A 25,974-nucleotide genomic window follows, 5' to 3' on the forward strand; every position below is an offset into this window, starting at 1 on the left:
TCGTTTAAGAGGAACGAGGGGCGGGATTCTCCAGAACGTCCGGGGCGGGGCCATCTCTTATTGGTCGTTAACTAACGCTGGAAAGATGCCGTTTGTGGTTGGGTAGGGGTGGGGCTCAGGCTCTTGCCAGGCGTCTTTGCTCCATCCTGGCCAGGAAACACTTGAACTGTAACTCCACTTCCGGGTTAAAAAAAGTTTTTTGGTTGGCTAATTGGACCAACATATTTCTGCTGGGCTGGCTTTGAACAGCAGCGCGCGTGGCAGCTTCCTGAGTCGTTAGGATGACAGGCTGGAGCCACCGCCAGCTGCTCCTGGGACTTGAACTCGGAACTCAGGGCCTGGGCTCTGTCCCGATCCCTGCTCAAGGCTAGCGTTGTACCACTTGCGCCGCAGCTCCACTTGTAGCTTTCTGGGTGGTTTGGTGTAGCTAGGTCGCCCAGACTTTTCCGTCCGGGCTGGCTTCAAACCACGATCCTCAGCGCTCAGATTCTGGCTAGCCAGGAGAACAGGCATGAGCCACCAGTGCTCGGCAAGATGCCGACTTTTAAATGGTTTACCTTTTTTTTTTTTTTCTGGAGGCATAGTTCAATTGATAGAGCATCTGCCTAGCAAGCATAAAACCCTGAGTTCAAACCCCAGTGCTGTCAAAAATAAAAATAAACGGATCCTCTTTTTTCCCCAATTCGAAGATTGAATCTGCAACCCTGTTGGCGCTACAGACTAATGGCTCTGTTTTTTTTTTCTGTAAATAGTATTTTGTCCCAGAAGATTGAGATCTGAGGATTGCAGTTCAAACCCTGCCTGGTCAGCAAGTCCAGGAGACTCATTGCCCGTGAACCACGATTAAAAAAATAATAATAATTAAAAAATAATAAAAGCCAGAAGTGGAGCTGTGGCTCAATTAGTAGAGCACTAGCCTTGAAAAAAAAAAAAAAAAGCTCAGGAACAGCACACCCAGTCCCTGAGTTCAAGCCCCAGGACAGGCACAAAAGAAAAAAGCTTAGTGACAGTGCTTAGGCCACAAGTTCAAGACCCAGTATCAGCTCATGCTCATGTGTGTGAGCACACACAACACTTGCCTTTCTGAAATGTGAGAGTAATGATGTGGTATATGAATAGAGCCTGGCATACTCCTTACAATGTCTTCAACATTTGTTAGTCTTTTGTTTTTGTTTTTGTTTTTTTGGTCGTGGGGCTTGAACTCTGGGACTGGGTGCTGTCCCTCAGCTCTTCAGCTCAAGGCTAGCACTACAACTTGAGCCATAGCACCACTGTTAGTTTATTTGAGATAAGAGTCTCACAGACTTTCCTGCCCAGGCTGGCTTTGAATCTCGATCCTTAGCTCTCAGCCTCCTGAGTAGCTAGTATTACAGGTGTGAGCCACCAGTACCTGGCTTGTTAATCTTGAAAAGAGCAGGATAAGAAGAAGAAAAAAACAGGTAGCTTGTGTTTATAAATTCATTTACATTCTAATCTGCTACTACCATCTCAAGTCTTCCCTGTTACAGTAAGGGAACATATGGCCTGTTCTTGGGCTTATTCCTGATGCTTGATTGTATTCCAGAGCATGTAGTTCTTTGTAGAACATTAACCTTGAGCACAAAAGCTCAGGAACAGTGCCCAGGTCCTGAGTTCAAGCCCCATCACCACCACCACTAAGAACAAAAGAAATGTACATGGAAGTGCAGATGTGGCTCAAATGGTAGAAACCAGCCTTTTGTGACAAAAAACCCAAGAACACAAGGCTCTGAATTCAAGACCCAGTACAGCCCCACCCTGATACAAAGTCAAGAAACAGTATTGTTAGTCCTGGGTCAAATGGGCCCCTTCTGCTCATTCTACACTGTTAATGTTCTTTGGCTCAATATTATCTATGTTAATATGTCTTCCCATCTCCCGGGCTGTAGCCGGTTTGTTTCTTTGCTATGACTATTCCATTGTACAAGTATAGCTCAGTTAATTTGTGTGCCTTCAATCTAGGGGATAACCTGGCGCGGTCTGCAGAGCCCTGGAATGAGCACACCAACGGTTCTGGGGGGTGCCAGGCCCATGTTTTCTCCCACCACCCGTCACTCAAGTTGCCGTTGACCCACACTTTTTTTTTTTTCTTTTTTGCCAGTCCTGGGGCTTGAACTCAGGGCCTGGGCTCTTCAGCTCAAGAGGAGCGCTCTAACCACTGAGCCACCTTCCCAGCCCCCAATAGGGGTGGGAGGGTCTGCAGCCTTCTTTTTTTTTTTTTTTTTTTTTGGGTCCGGTCATGGGGCCTGAACTCTGGGCCTGGGCGCTGTCCCTCAGCTCTTCAGCTTAAGGCTAGCACTCTACCACAGCGTCACTTCCAGCTTTTTTCTTTTTTGCTTATGTGGTGCTGAGGAATCGAACCCAGGGCCTCAGGCATGCAAGGCAAGCGCTCTACCACTGAGCCACCTTCCCAGCCCTCTGCAGCCTTCTTGAACTAGGCATGCAGGCCAAGGGCAGGCCTCCGGGGGCGGGGCCAAGGGCAGGCCTCCGGGGGCGGGGCCAAGGGCAGGCCTCCGGGAGCAACGAGAGCTGTGGGGTAGAGGGGCCGGAAGCGGGCGAGTTCCGGCGGCGTCGCCATCTTGCCGTGAGACTGCAGGAGTCGGCGCGCGATGTTGTCTTCTGCTGCCGAGCACCGGGATCCCGGTCGGGAGCTGGGGATGGGGTCGCGCTGCGCCGCGGGTCCTGTGCAGCTCCGCTTTTCACCCTACGCCTTCAACGGAGGGTAAAGGCCTGGGGTCCCGGGCTCGGGGTGGCGGCGGCGGCCTGGGGCCCCGGGCTCGGGGTGGCGGCGGCGGCGGCCTGGGGTCCCGGGCTCGGGGTGGCGGCGGCCTGGGGTCCCGGGCTCGGGGTGGTGGCGGCGGCCTGGGGTCCCGGGCTCGGGGTGGCGGCGGCCTGGGGCCCCGGGCGCGGGGTGGCGGCGGCGGCGGCCTGGGGTCCCGGGCGCGGGGTGGCGGCGGCGGCGGCCTGGGGTCCCGGGCTCGGGGTGGCGGCGGCGGCGGCCTGGGGCCCCGGGCGCGGGGTGGCGGCGGCCTGGGGCCCCGGGCTCGGGGTGGCGGCGGCGGCGGCCTGGGGCCCCGGGCGCGGGGTGGCGGCGGCCGCGCCCGGGGCTGTGCGGGTCCGATCTCCCGGGCCTGCGCGCGGGGCCGAGGGGTTCACCGGCCGCTCCTGGCTGGCGATCGGCGCTGGGCCGCCTCTGTCCGTCTGGGTCGCGGTGTACTTGGGTCCTGTCCCTGTTTGAGTTACTGCAGACGGGAAGGGGACTTACCGCCGTGGGTCCGTGCTTTGCTTTGTGGGCCCCTCTGCTGGCCCTGCGTGACCATGCCGGCCCCGGGCTTGGACTCTCAGGACTGGGTGCTGTCCCCACCTGAGAGCCACAGCTCCACTCCTGGCTTTTTGTTGTGGTTTTGGTCGGTCGTGGGCCTGAACTCGGGGCCTGGGCGCTGCCCCTCAGCTCTTCAGCTCAAGGCTAGCACTCTACCACTGGAGCCACAGCGCCACTTCCGGCTTTTACTGCGTCTGCGGTGCTGAGGAATCGAACCCAGGGCCTGATGCGTGCGAGACAAGCGCTCTGCCACAGAACCACCTTCCCAGCCCAACTTCTGGCTTTTTTTGAAATGGTTAATTTTAGGTTAGAGTCTCACGAATTTTAAACTGCTTTGAACTACTGTCCTCAGATCTCAGCCTGCTGGGTTGCTGAGGTTACAGGCATGAACCACGGGTGGCTGGCCAGTATGTATACTTTTGCATGTAGGTTGCTTTACCTTTTTAATTATCTACTTTATCTTCAAATGCTTTTCCTTAGTAAAGCTAAAGTTGTAGAAGGGTTCTCTGTTTAGGAGTTTTGACAGTGAAGAACTGTAAAGTTAATGTGGTTATAACTTTTCTAACTTTATAGGTTACAAAATACACAACCAATTCTAACTACCCATTGTTCATTAAGAAAGTTAAAGACATTGTTCATGTATTTCAGAATTTTAAATATCAAAAATTGAATATGCAGATTTTTGGAGTAGAGAGTGAAAGGTTTATTTTAACCTTGATTTTTGCCACTAAACGACAGTGTAGTTCTTAGGTACCTTTATTTTTATTTATTTATTTATTTTGCCAGTCCTGAGCTTGAACTCAGGGCCTGGGCACTGTCCTTGAGCTGCTTTTGCTCAAGGCTAGCACTCAACCACTTCAGCCACAGCTCCATTTCTGTCTTTTTCTGTGTATGTGGTACTGAGGAATCAAACCCAGGGTTTCATGCATGCTAGGTGAGCACTCCACCACTGAGCCACATTCCCAGTCCCCAACTTTTAACTTCTTGAGCCTAAATTTTTTTTTACCTTCGACGTTTAAGGAAAAAAGTGAAGGCGCTTTGTAAGCTACATACAATTACCTTATTTAATCCTCAAGATAAGAGGATTCATGTTAGATACTATTAGTTCTGTGGTGCTCTTAGAAATTAAGTTGTCCTGATTACAGAGCTCTGGTGTATATTGAGTGAGATCTAAATTCATAGCTCTCTCACCACTGAGTTTGTGTTTTTTTTTCCAGTACACTTCTTAACACTTTGTTATGGCTTAGTATTTACATTGTAAGGAGTTATTAGAACCATTCCATAAATGTACTATACATTTTCCCAGTAAGAATTATCAAGGTGTTAATATGCAGGGCTCAACTTTAGCCCCTTGTAATTTAGTTTAAGCCATTACTCCCCTAAAAATTATTAATAAGTTTTCAATTCATAAATCACCCTTTCTCCATCTTTGTTCTTTCTTTCTTTTTTCTTTTTTTTTTTTTTTTTTTTTTTTTGCTGGTCATGGAGCTTGAACTCTGCCTGAGCACTGTCCCTGAGCTCTTCAGCTCAAGACCAGTACTCTACCACGTGAGCCACAGTGCCACTTCCTGTTCTTTCTTTTAAACATTTATGGAAGGTGACTTCTGCCTCTAGAAGACTTAAGTCAGTAGTGTACAAGTTTCCTTATCACTTTTTCATGTCTCATCCCTAGGAGAATAATTCGATTCTGACTTCTTGAGTGAAATGTTTTTTCAACCTGGACTTTTCTGCTTTCATCATAATTCAAGTTAACAAAATACTATAAACAAGCTAATTCTTTTCAACCACCCTTTCTCCTACACCTTACAGTTATGCTATCATCCTACTTGTCTAAGTTTAAGACTGAATGTCATAATTGTCTTTCCTAGTTAAGAAAATTTGGCTGTGCTAGGCACTAGTGGCTCATGCCTGTAATCCTGGCTACTCTGAAGGTAAAGATCTGAGGATCAAGGTTCCAAGCCAGGTGGGGCAGGAAAGTCCATGAGACTCTTAAAAAAAAACAAAACTGGAACAAAACACCTGGAAGTAGAGCTTTGGCTGAAAATGGTGGAGTTCCTGAGTTCAAGCCCCACGACTAGAAAAGAAAAAAAAAAGTAGGGGAATGTGGCTTAGTGGTAGAATGCTTGCCTCGTATTCGTAAAGCCCTGGGTTTGATTCCTCAGTACCACATAAACAGAAAAGGCTTTAAATGGTGTTGAGGCTCAAGTGGTTGAGTGCATGTGCCTTTTTTTCCTTCTATTTCACAAAATGTGTTAATTGGCACAATAGTATTACAGTGCTACTTTGCAGGTGAAACTTTTTAGCCTTCATAGTTCCTTAATTCCAAACTAGCTTGGCATTTCGATTTTGTTGTTGGTGGTGGTGGTAGTCATGGGGCTTGAACTCTGGTCCTGAGTGCTGTCTCTCAGCTCTTCAGCTCAAGGCTAGCACTCTACCACTTGAGCCACAGTGCCACTTCCAGTTTTCTGGTGGTTTATTGGAGATGAGAGTCTCAAGGACTTTCCTGCCCGGGCTGGCTTTGAACCGTGATCCTCAGGTCTCAGCCTCCTGGGTATCTAGGATTACAGGCGTGAGCCACTGGCACCCGGCTGGCATTTTGATTTTCTAAAACAGGCCACTGGTTCATCAGATAACACAAACAGAGCCCCTTGAATATGTAGATGCTTGCTGTTTATAGTACCTAGACTGCCTTTATTTTATACTTTGGAACTTTAAGGCACACTTTGCTACAGTAAAAATAGTAGCCAAAGTTTTCTGAGTGCTTATGTTCTGTGAGACACTATCCTTTTTTTTTTTTTTTTTTTTTTTGCCATTGTGGGGCCTGAACTCTGGGTCTGGGCGCTGTCCCTCAGCTCTTCAGCTCAAGGCTAGCGCTCTACCACTTGAGCTATAGTGCCACTTCCAGCTTTTTCTGCTTATGTGGTGCTGAGGAATCGAAACGAGGGCCTCATGCATGCCACCTTCCCAGCCCCTGTGAGACACTATCCTAAATGTGCTATGAATTCAGTCATTTATCTTAGCACAGCCTTCCTTTAATGCTGGCACTGTTGCTACCATCAACTAGAAATGGAGAGTTTACCCAAATGGCACACAGCTAGTAAGTGGCAAGAGTCTGACGCTAGTAACGCAGGTGTTTAGTCATCACACTCTACTCTTTCATCACATGCCATAGTTGGTTGTAGCTCATATTCATTAGAGGATCACTAGGTACCATCATGATTTTTCATCTTTAATTTTTGCAACACCCAAATGAAGTTATATGAAGAAAGTGTGGCCTTGAAAAGTAAGTTACCTACATCATAACTGCTAAGTAGGAGAGTCAGAATGCAGTCTGCTTTTGCAGTTGTACTCTGAAGCTCTTTAGTAATGTACTCTGAAACTCTTTAGTAAGCTATCAAATTATAACCAGAAAAGAAAAAACAAAGACTGCATTCATCAGCAAATCTGAGTCACTACTGTTATTAGACTTTATTAAAGGGACTGCATATAAAGAAATTGTACTACTGCCTTCATTTGTGAACTCTGACTCCTTGTGTCATAGGACAGTGATGTACATATGTATGTATGTATGTATGTATATATATATACACACACATATATATACACAACTATACATAGATATGTGTATATATGTCTTAGTCCTCAAAGGACATTCGGTTCTGTAATATCACTAGTCCATATATGTAGGTAGTTATCTTTTACATTAGCATACATTAGTGTTACAAGAGTGGTTTCATTGTGATATTTCTACACATGTATATACAATGTGTCCCAATTAAACGTGAACCCTTTATCATGTTCCCTTACTTTCTCCCCTTCCCCTTAAAACATTTTCAACAAGTTTTGATGTTCTGTTTTAATACATGCCAACAGCAAACTACTTCAATCACAGTTATTTATTTTTTTGTTGTCGGTCATGGGGCTTGAACTCTGGGCTTGGGCCCTGTCCCTGCGCTCTTCAGCGAGCACTCTACCACTTGAGCTACAGCGCCACTTCCGGTTTTCTAGTGGTTTATTGGAGATAGGAGTCTCACAGTCTTTCCTGCCTGAGCTGGCTTTGAACTGTGATCCTCAGATCTCAGCCTCCTGAGTAGCTAGCATGACAGGCGTGAGCCACCGGCACCCGGCTTATTGGTTCCCACCTTGCATTTAGTTCTTTGATTATAGTAAAGATAATTCTATCCCTTTCCCATTGCCTCCTGTCAAGGAGCCTTTCCTCTGTTTTAAAATTAGGTATTTTGTAGATGACTTGTAGCTTTCTATTCTTAAATATAGATATTATCTAATAAGTTTTTTGTCCTGTGGAGTACTCTTCTATTTGAATGATTGCTGTGGTGAAGAATTAATACTGATAATGAGAAGAATGAATTAATATTGTTTCTTTTCTTTCCCTTCAGTACTGTACTGGCCATTGCTGGAGAAGATTTTTCGATTGTTGCTTCTGATACTAGATTGAGTGAAGGATATTCCATTCATACCAGAGATAGCCCCAAATGTTACAAATTGTAAGTGACTATTCTAAGGATGCTTTTGCTATGATTGAAATGCTACATCAGATTCTACTTGTTGGGGCAGTTTGTTTCATGGATTCTTTTGTTTGTTTTAGGTTTTATTTTTATTTTTTGTTGGTCATGGGACTTGAACTCTGGGCTTGGGTGCTGTCCCTTCACCCTTCAGCTCAAGGCGAGTGCTTTACCACTTGAGCCACTGCACCACTTCTGGTTTTCTAGTGGTTTATTGGAGATAAGATAGACTTCCCTGCTCGCGCTGGCTTCCAAGCTGGTGTTGAATGGTGATCCTCAGATCTCAGTCTCCTGAGTAGCTAGGATTACAAGTGTGAGCCACTGGTGCCTGGAGGTTTTTTTAGCTGTATTTTATTTGTCTTTTCTTTTTTGGTACTGGGGATTGAACCCAGGATGTTGCACTTGCTAGGCAAGCACTTTACCACTGAGCTACATCCCAGCCCTTATGGAATTGTACATAAACAAAATCAAGTGTTTCCTAAGAATTGAGTATCTGGTCTATGATATTTGTCATGTTTGGGTACCAGAAGTTCATTTGGTAAATATTTTTACGCCAGTGCCTTACTTTGTTAACTTCAAATATGTGTATACAATCAAAGTTCTCCCTAGTGAGCCCACACCTATATGAATGGCTTTCATGTGTTATTTTCCCCATAAATGTACCGCCTCCTAGTTGCCACAACAATAGCTAGATTTTAGCGGTCATTTTCAAAAGCTTATTTGGAGGTTGTTCAAAGCTGTAGAACTTTGGTCAGAAATGTTCCTCCTCTGTCAGAGAAGGTCATCCTCTTAGTACACAGCTTCAGGAGGGACACAAGTACAACAGTAAGGGAGGAAAGGGTTAACTAACTACTAGCCAGTTGGTTAACCCAGTTGGTGGCTCAACAGAGGTAGATGCTGTAACCAGGTTGCCCTCATTTCCTCAGTTGAAGTGATGGAACAAACATCCAAAGCATGTACTATTACCTGTTAAATGTTTTCTTAAATGCCCAACTTACTCCCCCCACACACAAAAATGGCTTAGATATATCTTTAGCAATTGTAATCCATTGCTCAGGGTTTTTTTTTTTTTTCCTGGAAAGGGTCAAAATGAATAACCTAAATTCATCTTTGAAGACAGCAGAAGTTTATACGTTACAGTTAGAAATGCTATAAATAGCTATCAATTCCAGGGTTAATCACAAGCCTGTTCATTGAACTCAGGGCCTTGATCTCCCATTTGGATTTTTCACTCAAGACTTGTGCTCTACCACTTGATCCACATCTCCACTTCTGGCTTTTTTGCTAGTTAAGAGTGTACCACACTTCACACTTTCCTACCTCAGTCCTTGCATCTCAGCCTCCTGAACAGCTAGGATCACCGGCTTTACTTCTGAAGTCTTTTTTTTTTTTTTTTTTTTTTGGTCGGTTGTGGGCCTGAATTCTGGGCCTGGGCGCTGTCCCTCAGCTCTTCAGCTCAAGGTTAGCCTTCTACCACTTGAGCCACAGTGCCACTTCCGGCTTTTTCTGCTTATGTGGTGTTGAAGAATCGAACCCAGGGCCTCATGCATACAAGGCAAGCACTCTACCACTGTGCCACCTTCCCAGCCTACTTCTGAAGTCTTTAGGTGTTCCTTTCTCCTCTGTTTCACTGTGCCTTTGCTACCTTTTTCCTTCCTCTAAAGTGTATCTTTTAGAATTTGATAGTTGTAAATATCATAAAGAAAAATTTTAAGATGTGATTTTATAGATCCTTGTGTGAGCTCTGACTCCTCTTGATATACTATCTTGTATATCTTGTATATATGCTATTAAAGTAAGCACTTATTTTTTTTTTTTTTTTTTTTTGTCGGTCGTGGGGCTTGAACTCTGGGCCTGGGCGCTGTCCCTCAGCTCTTCAGCTCAAGGCGAGCGCTCTACCACTTGAGCTACAGCGCCACTTCCGGTTTTCTGGTGGTTTATTGGAGATAGGAGTCTCACGGTCTCTCCTGCCCGGGCTGGCTTTGAACCGCGATCCTCAGATCTCAGCCTCCTGAGTAGCTAGGATTACAGGCGTGAGCCACCAGCGCCCGGCAGCACTTATTTTTGTGAAGCACTTTGGCTGCAAAGATGGAGAACAATACAACAGTATTGAATATTTGTTTGAGCCTGATCCCATACTTAATTGCTGGCCTACAGCAAGGTTGCCCTTGCTCACTTGTTTGAGACTGTACTCACTGACTGTTCTTCAGGTGAAAACTTGATTCCTTTAAGATGTATGGATATTTAGAGCAGGAGTCTTAAAGATTGTTTTTAGGATTGATCAGGAAGTACTGGTGTGAGAAGTCCATGATTTACATGTTTATATGGGATGGTCATAAAATTCCAACGTTGACAAGATTGGTTTAGACTTGCTTACAGATTGCTATCAAGTTTCAGGTTTTTTTTTTTTTTTTTTGAGATACTATTTTGAATTTGGTGTGTGTGTGTGTGTGTGTGTGTGTGTGTATGTATATATATATATGTATATATATATATATATATATATATATACACCAAAATGCTGTCAGTTCCTGCTAATGAGCACTTGAATTGTTTTTCATGTATTTGTTTGTTTGGGGAGTTGCTGGGGTACATCTGTAATTTCAGCAACCTGGGAGGTAGAACCAGGAGGATTGTGAATTGAAGGCCAGCAAGGCAAAGTTAGCAAGGACATACCAGGCCCAGTTCAAGCCCCAGGACTGACCAAAAAAAAAAAAGAGTTGTCTATTTAAATACATGTTAGATATTGCCAAAGTACTCATTTAAAAAATTAGTTTTATGGGGCTGGGAAGGTGGCTCAGTGGTAGAGTGCTTGCCTCACATGCATGAGGCCCTGGGTTCCATTCCTCAGCACCACATAAGCAGAAAAGGCCAGAAGTGGCGCTGTAGCTCAAGTGGTAGAGCGCTCGCCTTCAGTTGAAGAGCTGAGGGACAACGCCCAGGCCCAGAGTTCAAGACCCACGACCGACAAAAAAAGAAAAAGAAAAGAAAAGGCCAGAAGTAGTGCTGTGGCTCAAGTGGTAGGGCGCTTTCCTTGAGCTGAAGAGCTGAGGGATAGCGCCCAGGCTCAGAGTTCAGCACCAACAACCACAACAACAAAAATTTAAAAATAAAAACTTAGCTTTACTGGTTACATATATCTGAGCATACCTGTTTCTTAGCACCTTACCTGCACTAGTTGGGCATTACTGGTCAGGCTAATTGGTTGAAACTGTCTCATTTAGACTTGGATTCTGAGTAACTTAGAGGCTTTTAGGTCAATGGTCACTATGTTTCTTCTGTGACTTGTTTGTTGATAGAACTTTTCCTGTCTTTCTATTGTGATGTTAATACTTTATTTGTAGGACCCCATGGTAGGCTAAGAAAATTAAAAGAAGGCTTTGGTAATACGTGCTCCCAATATATCTTTTAACTGTTCATCTCATATACATATATATGTGTATGTATATTTATTTTTATATTTATTTACTTATTTTTGTTGGTTGTAGGGCTTGAACTCTGGGCCTGGGCGCTGTCCCTCAGCTCTTCACCTCAAGGCTAGTGCTCTACCACTTGAGCCACAGCACCACTTCCGGTTTTCTGGTGGTTAACTGGAGATAAGAGTCTTAGAGACTTTACTGCCCTGGCTGGCTTTGAACGGCAATCCTCAGATCTCAGCCTCCTGAGTAGCTAGAATTACAGGTCTGAGGCACCACACCTGGCTAGATTTTAACTTTTTTTGTGGGGATGGGGCATTGGAGGTGGTCATGGGGCTTGAACTCTGGGCCCTGGCGCTGTCCCTGAGCTCTTCATTTCAAGGCTAGCGCTCTACCACTTGAGCTACAGCGCCACTTTGGTTTTTTTCTGTTTATGTGGTGCTGAGGAATCAAACCCAAGGTAAGCACTCTGCCACCGAGCCACTTTCCCAGCCTGATTTTAACTCTTAAGTAGTCAAATTTAAGGGACTTGATAATTGGATTGTGTTGTACTTAATCATCCCAGCCCAAGATTGTAAAAAATTTACCAGTGTTTTATTTAGTCCACTTAAGGTTGCAATTTTTTTCTAAGAATTTCTGGCCCACCCACAATTCATTTGGTAAAAGGAAGAAAAAGTAAGAATGTAGACTAGGATTTTGAAATTTGAAATTTCCCAGACTTGTACTTTGTTTCCAGTTTGATCAACCTTTTTTCATGAAATGTGCTTTTTTGCAGAACAGAGAGAACAGTCATTGGATGCAGTGGCTTTCATGGAGACTGTCTTACCCTGACAAAGATTATTGAAGCAAGACTAAAGGTAGATTCTTTTTTAACAGTTCATTAAATTCTTTTAAACTGTGACATGACTACTCACACCTAGTTAGAAGGTATTGCTAACTTACCCTAGAAGTGGAGCAGTACCATCAGCATAGGCCATTGCAGTCCTGTGATAGGCAGCTCTGGCCCAGTTCCCTCTGTTAAATCCTCTGTGCTGCATAGGGGTTCTCCAACTTTGGCAGCTCAGAGAACTTTCTTTTTTTTAATTGCTGGTATTGGTGCTTGAATTCCAGGCCTGTTATTCTTGCTTGGTTTTTGGCTCACAGCTCAATATCTAGATTTTTGCTGGTTCATTGATAAGAGTCTCTAGAATTGTGTGCCCTAGCTGGTTTTAAGCCTTTGATTATCAAAATCTCAGTCACCTGAGTAGCTGGGATTATAGACATAGGTCTTCAGAGCTTAGCTCCAGACAGCTCTTCTGAAAGTTTTCTTTTCTCTGAAACAAAACAAAAATTACAAACAAAATAGGTTTAAGTTAAATCAATTTAATCAGTTATGCATTAAGCATGTCTTTTTGGACAGGAGGGTGGTGGGGGCCTGGGGCTTGAACTTAAGTGTCCCAGTGCTGCCCATGAGCTTTTTGGCTCAAGGTGGCCAGGCGCTGTCTGTGAGCTTTTTGGCTCAAGGCCAGTGCTCTACCATTTGAGCCACAGCTCTACTTCCATCCTTTTGGTAATTTATTGGAAATCAGCATCTCACAGACTTTCCTGCCCAGGCTGGCTTTGAACCATGATCCTCAGATCTCAGACTACTGAGTAGCTGGGATTACAGGTGTAAGCCACTGGCATCCAGCTTCTTCTATTTATTTATTTATTTATAAACTGGCAATACCAGAGTTTGAACTCACAGAGTATCATCCTTTTTCAGCTTGCACTCTACCATTTGAACCACACCTTTATTCCGCTTTTTGCTGGTTATTTGAAGATGGAGTCTCATGGATTTTTCTTCATGAGCTGGCTTCAAACCATAATCTTCTAGTCACAACTGAATAGCTAAAATTACAGGAATGAGCCTCTGACACCCTGCTGCAGGAAATCTTTAGTTGTGAAAGTAGACCATGTACTAGATTTGGACTTTGGACTATGGGCTATGCTTTTCTGACCCTTGGTCTAGGTGCATGCTCCTATCTTCTGTAGACCATCCCATAAGCCTTGCTTTTTGTATATTTACTCTTAAACTAGCATGCCTGGGATTAGGATGGCAGGGAACAGGGGTTCTTCAAATCATTTGAAGGCAAATTTAAGATTTTCCATAAAAAAATTATAGCCCCCCCAATTACATATAATTAGGATCTTAGTAATATTATGTTACTTGATCATGAAAGAAATAGATAAGCTTTTCTTTTTCACTAGATATGCTTTTAGCAGGTACTAGTTGTAGACTGACAGGCTCTACCTCCACATACCTGTTAACTTCTATCGAACTATGCAGATGTACAAGCACTCCAACAACAAGGCCATGACGACCGGGGCTATTGCTGCCATGCTGTCCACCATCCTGTACTCGAGGCGCTTCTTTCCATACTATGTTTACAACATCATCGGTGGACTTGACGAAGAAGGTAGCGTCATCTTCCAGACATGTACATTACCACCTGTCCTTAAAAAGAGGCATGAATACCACCTAGCCCAGTAGCTAGAACCTGACGTTCAGGTGTGGTTAATGACATCCAGAGCCACAGAGCAAGTTGTGTACATTTAGTGCATGGAGCAGCAGAATCTTGGATACATTCATAGTAAAAAGCTTTTTCCCGGGTTGGGGGGCGGGGGGCTGCTAGGGGGCTGCATCTTGAACTTGGGGCCTAGGTACTGTTCCTAAACTTTTTTTTTAATTTAATTTTATTTTATTTTATTTGTGAACATACTGTACAGAGGGGTTACAATTACATGGGCAGGATAATGCGTACATTTCTTACCAAGCATTGCAGCCTCCTCCTTTGTTTACCCTTCACATCCCTTCCCAGCCTCCCCCCTCCCCCCCTGTTCCTGAACTTTTTTTGCTCAAGTCTAGCACTCATCACTTGAGCAACAGCTTCACTTCTGACTTTTTTGCTAGTTAATTGGAGATAAGAGTCTCATCAACTTTCCTGCCCTGGCTGGCCTCAAATCGAGATCCTCAGATATCAGTCTCCTGAATAGCTAGGATTACAGACAGGTGTGAGCCACTAGTGTCTGGCCTTATTAGCACTTTTATCACATAAAAGGATGTGATTTCTCCGTGAGATGTAACACCCATAGTTATGCTGAAAATATATTGAAAATTATATCTTAGAAGTCATTTGGGATATCTGTGCTTCCTACAGTATATTCAGACTTTATGAAGCACCTTTGATTTTCTGTTAGAGTAAGACAAGAGAAAATCAGCTTTATGACCTGACGTTTTCATCCTGGTTTTGATCCAAAGCTACATAGACGCAAAGCACTAGTGTTTTCCACCAGTTCTTACTTCGATTTCAATTGCTTCTAAAAACCAACTACAATCATCCAGCAAAGATCCATGCTGCTCTTTAGAGAAGTCCATTGTGATAACTAAAACATTTGGACAAGGGTACCATGGAGGAAGTTCTGTTTAGAAAAATTTGTAGCTGGAATCTCCCTGAAAGTGGCACAGGAGAGTTCCATCAAAGGACTGCCCCAAACTTCAAGTTGAGATTCAAAAAAAAAATCACACTGAAGCATTTGTTGGGGAACCATACCTGCAGTGCTCAGGCAGTCCTTCCAGTGGGCAATACAAAAGAGGTTTTTCCCTACCTGGGTCTTTGAGAGGTGGAATACAAAGGAGGGAAGAGTATGAGGAACTTGGATCAGGACCAGGATAGGTTTTCTACCTGCATCTTATAGAGATGGAATACAGATGAGAGAAGGGTATGAGGAATTTGGTTTAGGACCAGGATAGGTTTGTAGGTACTTAACATTTTCTCCAGCAATAATCCTGCCTTGGGCTCAAGCCTCCCAGAAACCACATAACTGGGTGAGTCACAAACAATATACTGCATTTTTCTCAGTAGAGACAAAAGGAAGGTGTAGGGACCTGGTGACCTGCTCCTTTGAGGGGAAATGTAGAGTAAGAAGGAGCCACACTCAGTTTTACTGCCATCTCTGCTTTGTATTTCTTCCCCATTCTGTTCTAGTAGCTTTTCTTGCTTTCTGTGTTTGACTGTACTCCCCATATAAGGTTTCATAGTACATTCTGATTGGTTTGTCTACCCATATTTAGGTGTAGACAAATAGGGTTGAAAAATACAAAAAATAGAATTGATTTACCTTTAGTGAAAAAAAAAACATAGTTGTTTTCTATATGATCACTTAGACTTTTAGCACTAGGAAAATGTTAGGCTATTAGGTTAATATTGAAACTATACTACCTTTTTTTTTTTTTTTGTCACTCATGGGGCTTGAACTCCAGCTTGGGCGCTGTCACTGTGGTCTTCAGCTCAAGATGAGCAGTCTACCACTTGAGCCACAGCGCCAATTCCGGTTTTCTAATGATTTATTGGAGATCAGAGTCTCACAGACTCTCACAGACTTTCCTTTCCAGGCTGGCTTTGAACTGGGATCCTCAGATCTCAGCCTCCTAAGTAGCTAGGATGACAGGCATGAGCCACCAACAGCTGGCTCTATGTGTGTGTGTGTCTGTGTGTGTGTGTCTGTGTGTGTGTGTGTCTGTGTGTGTGTCAGTCAGTGTGTGTCAGTGTCAGTTATAGGGCTTGAACTGTAGGCCTGGACGCTGTCCCTCAGCTCAAGGTACATGCTCTACCACTTGACCCACAGCGCCACTTCCCGTTTGCTGGTGGTTTATTGGAGACTTTCCTGCTAGGTTGGCTTTGAACTGTGATCCTCAGATCTCAGCCTCCTGAGTAGCTAGGATTATAAGCATGAGCCACCAGCACGCTGGCTGTACTACCTTATTTTTAAGCAACATCTTGAGCAGTTTGGCTAGACTTAAACCTCCTGGTTTAAAAACCACTGGTCAAACCACATGTCTGGGGCCACAGGACCGTCCTAGGAATGTTAGTTCTGATGGTTGGTTGGCCACGGGGCTTATGTTTCTTAGCTATGGCCACATTCTGTGAAGACCATCTGCACCACCCAGGCTGTCTGCTTTCACAACAGTCTATGTTTTCTGACCTTTAGCTGAATTTTATAGGCTAGTTGGAAGTGTATTTTATGTCCCATCTTGACTGGATTTATTTTCACCATGTTGAGATGCTGCTGTCCTTACAGAAGCTGTCTTCTTCTTTAAGGGAAGGGAGCTGTGTACAGTTTTGACCCGGTCGGCTCCTATCAGAGAGACTCCTTCAAGGCTGGGGGCTCGGCAAGCGCCATGTTGCAACCCCTGCTTGACAACCAGGTACAGAGTCCCATCTTCCTGAGGTGCTGCCACTCAGTCTCCATCTGGCCTGCAAGTCCTCGCCCACCCCCATGACTTTGCAGGAATTAGTTATGTCTCAGTCCCCCTCTGCCACCTTGACCTGAGGTCACGTAAATGCCTTTCTCCTTACCCACAATTTCTGGATTACCTAATTTTATAGTCTCGCTATTCAAATCTGCAACGTTGGGTTTATTTCTCAACATACTTTATACCTTCAGGCTTAAATTCTTAATTCGTCCTATTTATATAGCTACCCTTTTGCCTTTTGCTTATTTGCCTCACCTCTCAACACCATACCACACCCAAATACTAGTTTTTCCTGAAATGATCTATTCCTCTTATCTGATACCACCCCCACCCCACCTCCAATACGAATGTTCTGTGCTCTCGCTCTTGAGAGTGCCTACTCATTAGACTTGGTTGAGGGCTGTTTGTGACTTAGCTGTGACACCTCAGTAGGTGTCCACCTGTATACTTTTCAAGGGTGGGAGCCTTGTCAGTACATACTTGTCAGCGATGTATAACCTTGAGAAGACTGGGCAGTCCTCAGTTTCCTGTTAGAAGACATCCTATGTCATTATATTGTTCCACTGAGTCTTCAGAGATGTTAGGGAAATCTGTAACCTCCCTTTGGGCTTACTGTCTCATGGCATCTCATCCAAATCTGTCCCTCCAGGTTGGTTTCAAGAACATGCAGAATGTGGAACATGTCCCACTGTCTTTGGATAGAGCCATGCGACTGGTGAAAGATGTCTTCATCTCTGCAGCAGAGAGGGATGTGTACACTGGGGATGCCCTCAGGATCTGCATTGTGACCAAGGAGGGAATCAGGGAGGAGACCGTTCCCCTGAGGAAGGACTGATTGATGTAGCCTATCTTGGAGCTGCCAGGACAAGTTTGTTTTATTAAAAAAGAGCCCTGAAGTGCTGATTTCATTATCATGTGTCTTAGTGTCTTCTCTAAGCAATACAGAGTTAGAAAGTACAACTATCCTTTGTTTCATTCTAACACAATTTCTATCTTTCAGGGGTTTTTGGAAAGCAGTACTGGAGGTAGACTCAGGCCATTACTAAGCAAGTACTTTACCATTTGAGCCAATGTTTCTAGTCCTTTATTGTACACAGTCTTTCTTCAGATGGGATTGGCCTCATATGCCCTCATACCTGGCTTATTTTTGAAATGGAGTCTTGCTACCTTTTATTAACATCAGTTAGTTGTATGAGTGGATTTCATTTTGAATGCCTTTTTTTTTTGGTCAGTCATAAGGCTTGAACTCTGGGCCTGGGCGCTTTCCCTGTGCTCTTCAGCTCAAGGCAAGCGCTCTACCACTTGAGCCACAGCGCCACTTCCATTTTCTGAGTGGTTTATTGGAGATAAGAGTCTCACAGACTTTTCCTGCCCAAACTGGCTTTGAGCCGTGATCCCCAGATATCAGCCTCCTGAGTAGCTAGGATTACAGGCTTGAACCACCTGCAGACTCCATTTCCGGTTGTCTGGTAGTTTATTGGAGATGAGAATCTCACGAAGTTTCCTGCCCAGGCTGGTTTTGAAACATAATCCTCAGATCTCAGCCTCCTGAGTAGCTAGGATTACAGGCGGGAGCCGTGGGCACCCGGCTTTGACACGTCTTATCTGCCTGAAATGCACCTTGAACAGGTCCTTCACACCTCCTCTTCCTCAAACACTTGACAACCTCATTGCTCTGTTTTCACACACACACATAAAATATGTTGGTCATACTCACCCTCTCCATTTGTCCTTCACCTTCCCATAACAAGGGATCCTATTTTATATGTGTGTTGTCCAATTTTTTTGGTGTAAAAAAAAAAGTAATTGTTCAAAGTCATTTCACTGTGTATTTCAAGTATGTATATGCAGTATTACAATTAGAATCCCTATTACCTTCACTTCCCCTGCCCCTTCCCCCTTATTCAGATTTTAGTGAGTTTCATTTTGCCATCTTTATCTACAGGTGCAATGTATTTTGGTGGTATATCACCCTCAAACATCCGTGCCCCTATTCTCTCAATCCTAGTTACAAATGAGTGTGTGTGTGATTTTGTATTGTGCATGTTTATCTTTTAGGTCTACCATACACATATGAAAAAAAAATTGAAAACTTTTCCCTCCAAACCCGGCTTTCCTTAACCTGAGTATTTCTACTCTATCCATTTCCCTGCAAAGAACAAAATGTCATGTGACTTGGCAATTATAGATTACCCAGCCACAATTCCCTGCATGTAAAGACAATCTTTACACTTTTTTTTTTTTTTTTTTTTTTTGGTTTGAGACAGTCTTGAACGATAGCTCAGATTTGGTATCTTAAGTGCTGGGATTAGTGTGCTACCACACCCTTTTTTTAAACCTTTGGTTAAGATATTAGAAGTGTACAGTGCTGGGATTAGTGTGCTACCACACCCTTTCTTTTAACTTTTGGTTGAGATTAGAAGTGTATAGTTAGCTTTCAAGATCCTACTTGAAAAGCTGCCATTATGTACAGAATTTTATCACTGCCTATCACAGAATTATTAGGGGAAACTTACTTTTTAGAGATAATTAGCCATGACTTCATACTGAGTTTTTTTCTATAATTATCAGACAAACGGGTAAGAAATACTTGCAGGGGCTGGGAAGGTGGCTCAGTGATAGAGCGCTTGCCTTGCATGCATGAGGCCCTGGGTTTGATTCCTCAGCACCACATAAGCAGAAAAAAAAAGCCAGAAGTGGTGCTATGGCTCAAGTGGTAGCACACTATCCTTGAGCTGAAGAGCTGAGGGACAGCACCCAGGCCCAGAGCTCAGGCCCCATGACTGGACCCCCCCCCCAAAAAAAAAAAAAGAAAAGAAATACTTGCAAATAGTCTGCTCAGAATAGGTAGTAAGGTCATGAGAGGTGGAGATAGAGTTGAGTTTGTGGCCTGTAGGTGCTGGCTCTTGTGCTGACATTTTCTAGCGTCATGCTCAACATGAAGTGGCTTTGCAGCCCACCTAAGAATTATGAGCTAGTAAGAAAATGTTCTACCAAATACCTTAATTATTCCTTTCTGTACCTGTTACTAAGATTAGTCCTTCGTGACTCAAGACCGTATGTACATAAATCATCTTTCACTTTATATCAGAATAATCTAGAGTATTTGTCTTGAACTAACTCCTGGGCCTGTCCCAGACCTGCTGTTGTGGTATCAGAAATAGGACATGAAAAATATATATATATATTTTTTTATCAGTCAGTTGTGGGGCCTGAACTCTGGACCTAGACCCTGTCCCTCAGCTCTTCAGCTCAAGGCTGGCGCTCTACCACTTGAGCCACAGCACCACTTCTGGCTTTTTCTGCTTATGCGGTGCTGAGGAATTGAACCCAGGGCCTCATGCATGCAAGGCAAGCACTCACCACTGAGCTACCTTCCCAGCCCCCAAATCTGCATTTTTATTAACAAATACCTAGGTAATGGTTATACATTAGAGAACTTTTTAACTCAGCATATAGGATCAATCAGAAATAGCCCATGAGAAACATCCCCAAATCCACACTTTAGGCTGATGGAAATGGTATTGGTTTGGAGTAGGGAGGTATGGTGTTGTGAAATTGGGGAGGTCTGTGCTGCAATGGGAAGGGCAGTGGCATTCAAGGGGAGGGTGTGGGTGGTAGTAGAAGTGAAGGCAGTGGTGGTAATTATGAAGAATAGTTGAAGTACAAAACACAGAGCTGAATGGAACTATGGTCTTCAGGCTTGAAGGTACACCTGGGCAAGTATCAGCCTCCCTTTTTATGCTCTAAACACTATTAATCAGCCCTGAGCTGAGAAGCTGGAGGAGACAGGCAATTGTGAAGGGTTGCTGGGGGAGATGGGCAGTCCACCAGGGAAGCTATCCTGACAGCCATCATATTATCTGAGTATAAGACTACTGTTGCCTGATTCCTCTCTGGGTTTTCAGCCCCCATAGTGCAAACCCCTTGCTCAGCAGTTATTTCCATTACCTCATAAACTTCAAGTCTTGTATTTCAGATCTGTCCACAAAGCTCAGCCTTACTCCTATTTAACTCACCCCCCACCCCGACCCCTCCCCCATCCCTTCCATCCCCGGGTCCTGAGGCTCTTGAACTCAGTCTAGGTGCCTTCCCTGAGCTCCTTTACCTCTTGAGTAACAGCACATTTCCAGTGATGGATTGGAGATGAGTCTCGTGGACTGCTTGGGCTGGCTTTGAACCATGATCCTCAGATCTCTGCCTCCTGAGTAATCTAGGATTACAGGTGTGAGCCATGGGAACTCAATTGAGTAAGATCTTTTTTTTTTCCGGTCAGTTGTGGGGCTTGAAATTGGCCTGGGTGCTGACCTCTTCAGCTCAAGGTGAGCACTCTACCACTTGAGCCACAGCGCCACTTCCTTTTTTCTGGTGGTTAATTGGAGATAAGAGTCTCACAGACTTTGCTGCCCGGGATCAGTGATCCCCAGATCTCAGCCTCCTTAGTAGCTACGATTATAGGCGTGAGCCACCAGCGCTTCCCTTAATATCTGCCTTCATGTGATGTCCACTAGTGCCCTGTAAATTATAAGTCCAGATAAAAACTTCAGCTATGTGGCTCTCCTTAGAGCTTGTGAGTCATCTTTGTAAAATATTCCAACTACATCATGGGATGTGGACTGATATTCATAGGATGATTTAGTAAGCGTAGGTGATCTGAAGAGTGTGCTCCATTTTGGCCTCAAGTAGACCCAAAGTTGACTGAGCTCTTGGAAACTGGAAACTTCAGTGAATGCCAGGCTCCCTTTCACACTCCTAGAGGCCTCCAGATGGCAGTATGTACTTGTCTCTGCCCCCGGTGTGTTCCCTGCAATTACCCAGGGCCCAGCACTTGAGTTCTTGGGAGGAACCTGAGCCCAATCATGAATTCTGTTCATAACCTGGAAAAATGACACCTTGTGGGCACTCTGTACTCAGCTCCTCCTCATACCTAAGTGCAAAGACTAGAAGACAAAGCCAGCCACACAACCTTATTAAAAGTATGTGTGAGGTATGTATGCGGTTAGTAAGGGGAGAGAGGAAGGAGGGAGGGAGAAGGGAATTAGTTATGGCTTGAAGAGACAATCAGAACAGGATCTTTTCTGGAGCCATATGCTTTCATAAACAGGAACTAATGTCTAGGGTATACATTGAAATACTTTTTTCTAGCAGCTAACTATTGAGACTCAGGCTGTCTCTGTCTCTCTCTCTCTCTCTTTTCTACCTCCCTCCCCCTTCCTCCCAAGCTTTTCTTTTCTTTCTTTCTCTCTTTCTGTCTTTCTCTTTTTCTTTCTTTCTCTTTCTTTCCTTCCTTCCTTCCTTCCTTCTTTCTTTCCTTCTTTCTTTCTTTATCGGCCGAGGGGCCTGAACTCTGGGCCTAGGTGCTGTTCCTCAGCTCTTCAGCTCAAAGCTAGCATTCTACCATTTAAGCCACAGTGCCACTTCTGGCTTTTTTCTGCTTTTGTGGTGCTGAAGAATTGAGCCAGGGCCTTATGTATGCAAGGCGAGTACTCTTCCACTGAGCCACCTTCCCAGTCCCCTCCCAAGCATTTCTATTTCATTTATTATTAGGTAAATTTCTTTCAAATGACCCTTGCTATGGTAATCTAAGGACCCAAGTATATAAAAGTCACTGAGAGCCTCTGTTGAGGATTTTGTTTAGATGGCAATGGCAGAAAATATCTACAAAGTCATGAAGCAAAATCTCCACAAAGCTGTAGGCTTCAGTGGGGGTGGGCTGGCATTTTAAGTGGGGTTTGACCAAGAGAATACAAGAAGAGATTTGTTTTTCTCATGTTTAACTCAGTGCCTTTGCTTACCAGGAATTGGCCTATGCTGCTGTTGGGACAGGTATATTTCCCTGGTGTTACAAGACATTTTTCATGGTTATTGTTTTGTTTTTTTCCCTTTGTTGGTTGCGGGGTCTGACCTCTGGGCCTGGGCACTATCCCTGAGCTCTTCAGCTCAAGACTAGGGCTCTACCACTTGAGCCACAGTGCCACTTCCAGTCAGTTGGAGATAAGAGTCTCACAGACTTTCCTGCCCTGGCTGGCTTTGAACCGCGATCCTGAGATCTCTGCCTCCTGAGCAGGTGCAAATCACCGGCACCTGGCTTCATCTACTTTTTAGGACAAATTATTGAAAACCTTTAATAGCCCTAAAACTAAGAATATTGCTACTCAGTGATGGTTTTTTTTTTTTGTTTGTTTGCCATTTTTCTCAATTAGAATGCAAAGAACACACAGCTGCAAAACACTAGAACTTGGTAGTTTCAAAGTCACCCTCTGAGCTGTACCTCTGTTTTCAATGTTCTTGCGAGGGTCTGCTTTCAGATTCTCTGGAACCTTCTTGGATTTAGGCATGGCCTCTAAAAGACAAGCCAGTGTTTCACTTCTGAGCTCCAAGGCTGAGAACCTTTAAACATTGTAAAGCTTCCCAGGGAGCTCTTCCTTTGCTGAAAGCTGTTTACAACTGCTCCCTGAGGAGGTGGGCCATAAGAGCACTGGGTATGGACATGCTCTTCTAAGAAATTAGAATTTGCATATTTCTGTTATTATTTTGGTTATGTTCTTAGGATACTTCATTCAATAAACCCTATAGACGTAGCAATTCATAGAGATGAAGCCAGAAGAAGAATGGCCAACAGGATGTGCAGACATGTCTAGATATGGGGCTGAGTGCTGAGACCGGGGCAGACATGAGCAGAGCCGTGGCTGTGAGCAGGGGCCGTGGTACCAGCTCCTCGGGGCACTGGATGCAGCAACCATCAAAACGGGCTCCCATCTTGTTATGGTGGGGGGAGCAAGGCGATTGGCAAAAGCGAGTGTGCATAATGACAGGGCAAGGTGTTCACAATCCAGGACGTTGAAGGAACAGCGGGCGAGTGGGGGGGGAGGAGGGCTGGGGTTGCAGCTTCTGCCAGCGCCTGATGGAGAGCAACAGAGGCCAGAGAGTGTGTCATCCAGTAAGGAGCTTCCTGTAGACAGAACAGCAGTCAACCAACACTTTATCATTTCTAAGCCAATGATCCAGTGGCTCTTAAATTGAACTCAAACCTGAAATAACTTAGTGAGAGCCACAGATTCCTGTTGTTTACGTCACCAGCTATCTCGGAGACAAGGGCTGATATGTGCACATCTGGAACCACAACCTTATAGCATTTCATTTGGCATTCCTTACGATAACCAATGAAAAATAAGTAACTTATGGAACATTCTCTACAGGCTAAAATATAGCCAGGGGATGCAGCAGTTCCAAGAGCTTTATAGAAGCACAAGGAGAATGAAAATCACCAGAAGACACCTTTGTACACAGTGACTACACGTGTGTGGAAACATTGCATAAAAAAGCACCCAGATCAGGACATGGAGTGACTGGTATAGGTGGCTTTCTACCTTACAAGCCTAGTATTGAAGGAGTTTATCATTTATGCTTTGATTCAAGGACAAAACTTCATAAAGTTGAACTTCTACCTCAGTAACTTCTTTTTTTTTTTTTGTCGGTCGTGGGGCTTGAACTCTGGGCCTGGGCGCTGTCCCTCAGCTCTTCAGCTCAAGGCGAGCGCTCTACCACTTGAGCTACAGCGCCACTTCCGGTTTTCTGGTGGTTTATTGGAGATAGGAGTCTCACGGTCTCTCCTGCCCGGGCTGGCTTTGAACCGCGATCCTCAGATCTCAGCCTCCTGAGTAGCTAGGATTACAGGCGTGAGCCACCAGCGCCCGGCTCTACCTCAGTAACTTCTTAAACTGTTGTGTGATTCTCAAAAAAATTGCTAACATTTTCAAAAATTTCATGAAATATTTGCCTTGATTGGGCCTCTAGTCTAGTAATCAGTCAACTATGAAAAATCCAGCCTGATACTTGACTTGAGTTGGTAAGAAAGGCAAGTTGGTATGAAATCAAGCTTGAAGAATTAGTATTCTTCTTTACCCAGTGTGTTGCTATTAGAGAGATACCTGACCCTCTCCTCATTAAGCCTTAAAGACTGCTATTTGGTGGATACTAACGAGCATGTGTTCGGGGCTTTGTTGCTGGTAGGAGGATGGGCGGGCTGCCAGCTGAGCAGCACACACCTTGTTAGGGCTGCTTTCTGGGCTTGACAACTGGGGGGCCAGTTTCAGATGTGACCAGGCCAAGTAGCATTCTGACTTACCTGCTGGACCATAAAAATACTGTAACTGACCAGGACGGCCCCAGACCACATAGACAGGCACATAAGATACTGTAACTGGGGGCTGGGAAGGTGGCTCAGTGGTAGAGTGGCTTGCCTTGCATGCCTGAGGCCCTGTGTTCAATTCCCCAGCACCACATAAGCAAAAAGAAAAAAATCCGGAAGTGGCGCTGTGGCTCAAGTGGTAGAGCACTAGCCTTGAGCTAAAGAGCTGAGGGACAGCGCCCAGGCCCAGAGTTCAGGCCCCACGACTGGACCCCCCCCAAAAAAAAAAGATACTGTAACTGGCCAGGATGGCCCCCAGACCACATAGACAGGTATTTATAAGATACTGTAACTGACCAGAATGGCCCCAGACCACATAGACAGGTGTAAAAAAAGTCCCCGCATTGTCTGGAGAAACCATAGAAGTTCTTTTTACTTCTCTCGAGCTTCTTGGGTAAAAAGAAGTGTTAACTTTCAGTACACATTACACAATTCTCCCTCCCACCCCCCCCCGTGTGTGTGCATCCTGGTAGTGGGATTTGAACTCAGGGCCACATGCTTTCACTCAAGGCCGGTACTTCACTTGAGCCACACCTCTACTCTATCATTGCACAGTTCTAATAAAGGAGATAATATGTCTGTGGAGTTTCATTCAAAAGTATTGTACAATAAATGCTTCCTGACAAAATACCCTCCCAAAAAGAGAAATAATTAAGGTGAGACCCATGGGCCCTTTTTTCTATTAGTAGCTATAAGGCCAAGTATTTGTGCTAAGGCCTTCAGAAGTAATATTTTCTCTCCCCACTCACAAATATGAAATCATCAGAAAGAATTGTCAGAGGCTTGAGGCATCTCTACTTTTTGTCAGCACTTTAATAAATTTACATTGTTCCATATCCCCCATAAAACTGGGTTAAAAACAAGTGTAGAGTTTCAAAGCAGAGAGAACTGGTGTATAGATCTTCAGTAGCTCACAGTGCAAGCCCAGTAGAGCAAGGCCCTGGAAGCCTTGGTGCACATCCCCTGCCCTTTCGCCTAGCGTGGTGGAAGGCTATTTCTGCTCTGAACTGGGGCACTCAAGGGCTCAATGTCATATCTTTGCTTGTCACTGAAGGTGCTCAGTTTGATTTATTACTAAGCATGAACCATTTTCTTTTGTATTCTTCTAATGCTTCATTTATTCACCCCCTTATTCTATCATGGAACATGTCACATATGAACAAATGAAGTAGACAGACCAGCTAATGATCACCCACATAAGCAACTATGCATGGCCAACATTGAGTCAT

At 44.5% G+C, this 25,974-nt stretch overlaps 1 protein-coding gene across 1 annotated transcript; it reads left to right on the plus strand.

Moving 5' to 3' along the window:
* Positions 1 to 2,577: 2,577 nt before the first annotated feature.
* Psmb1 (proteasome 20S subunit beta 1) lies at positions 2,578 to 17,462 on the plus strand. Its single transcript, XM_070010990.1, has 6 exons — positions 2,578 to 2,740; positions 7,738 to 7,845; positions 12,055 to 12,136; positions 13,588 to 13,717; positions 16,400 to 16,506; positions 17,204 to 17,462. Exons 1-6 carry the CDS (start codon positions 2,628 to 2,630, stop codon positions 17,387 to 17,389), a joined length of 726 nt encoding a protein of 241 aa, XP_069867091.1. The 5' UTR covers positions 2,578 to 2,627; the 3' UTR covers positions 17,390 to 17,462.
* Positions 17,463 to 25,974: the final 8,512 nt, after the last annotated feature.

Source organism: Dipodomys merriami, unplaced genomic scaffold, assembly GCF_024711535.1.
Source record: "Dipodomys merriami isolate MVZ:Mamm:240054 unplaced genomic scaffold, mDipMer1.0.p SCAF_8, whole genome shotgun sequence".
Taxonomy (NCBI): Eukaryota; Metazoa; Chordata; class Mammalia; order Rodentia; family Heteromyidae; genus Dipodomys; species Dipodomys merriami.

Excerpts from the sequence above, each read along its gene's own strand:
- Psmb1 (XM_070010990.1), top strand. The coding sequence starts at position 2,628 with ATGTTGTCTTCTGCTGCCGAGCACCGGGATCCCGGTCGGGAGCTGGGG. Across the intron at positions 2,741-7,737 it reads CCCTACGCCTTCAACGGAGG|TACTGTACTGGCCATTGCTG; the intron begins GTAAAGGCCTGG and ends CTTTCCCTTCAG. Across the intron at positions 13,718-16,399 it reads CGGTGGACTTGACGAAGAAG|GGAAGGGAGCTGTGTACAGT; the intron begins GTAGCGTCATCT and ends TTCTTCTTTAAG.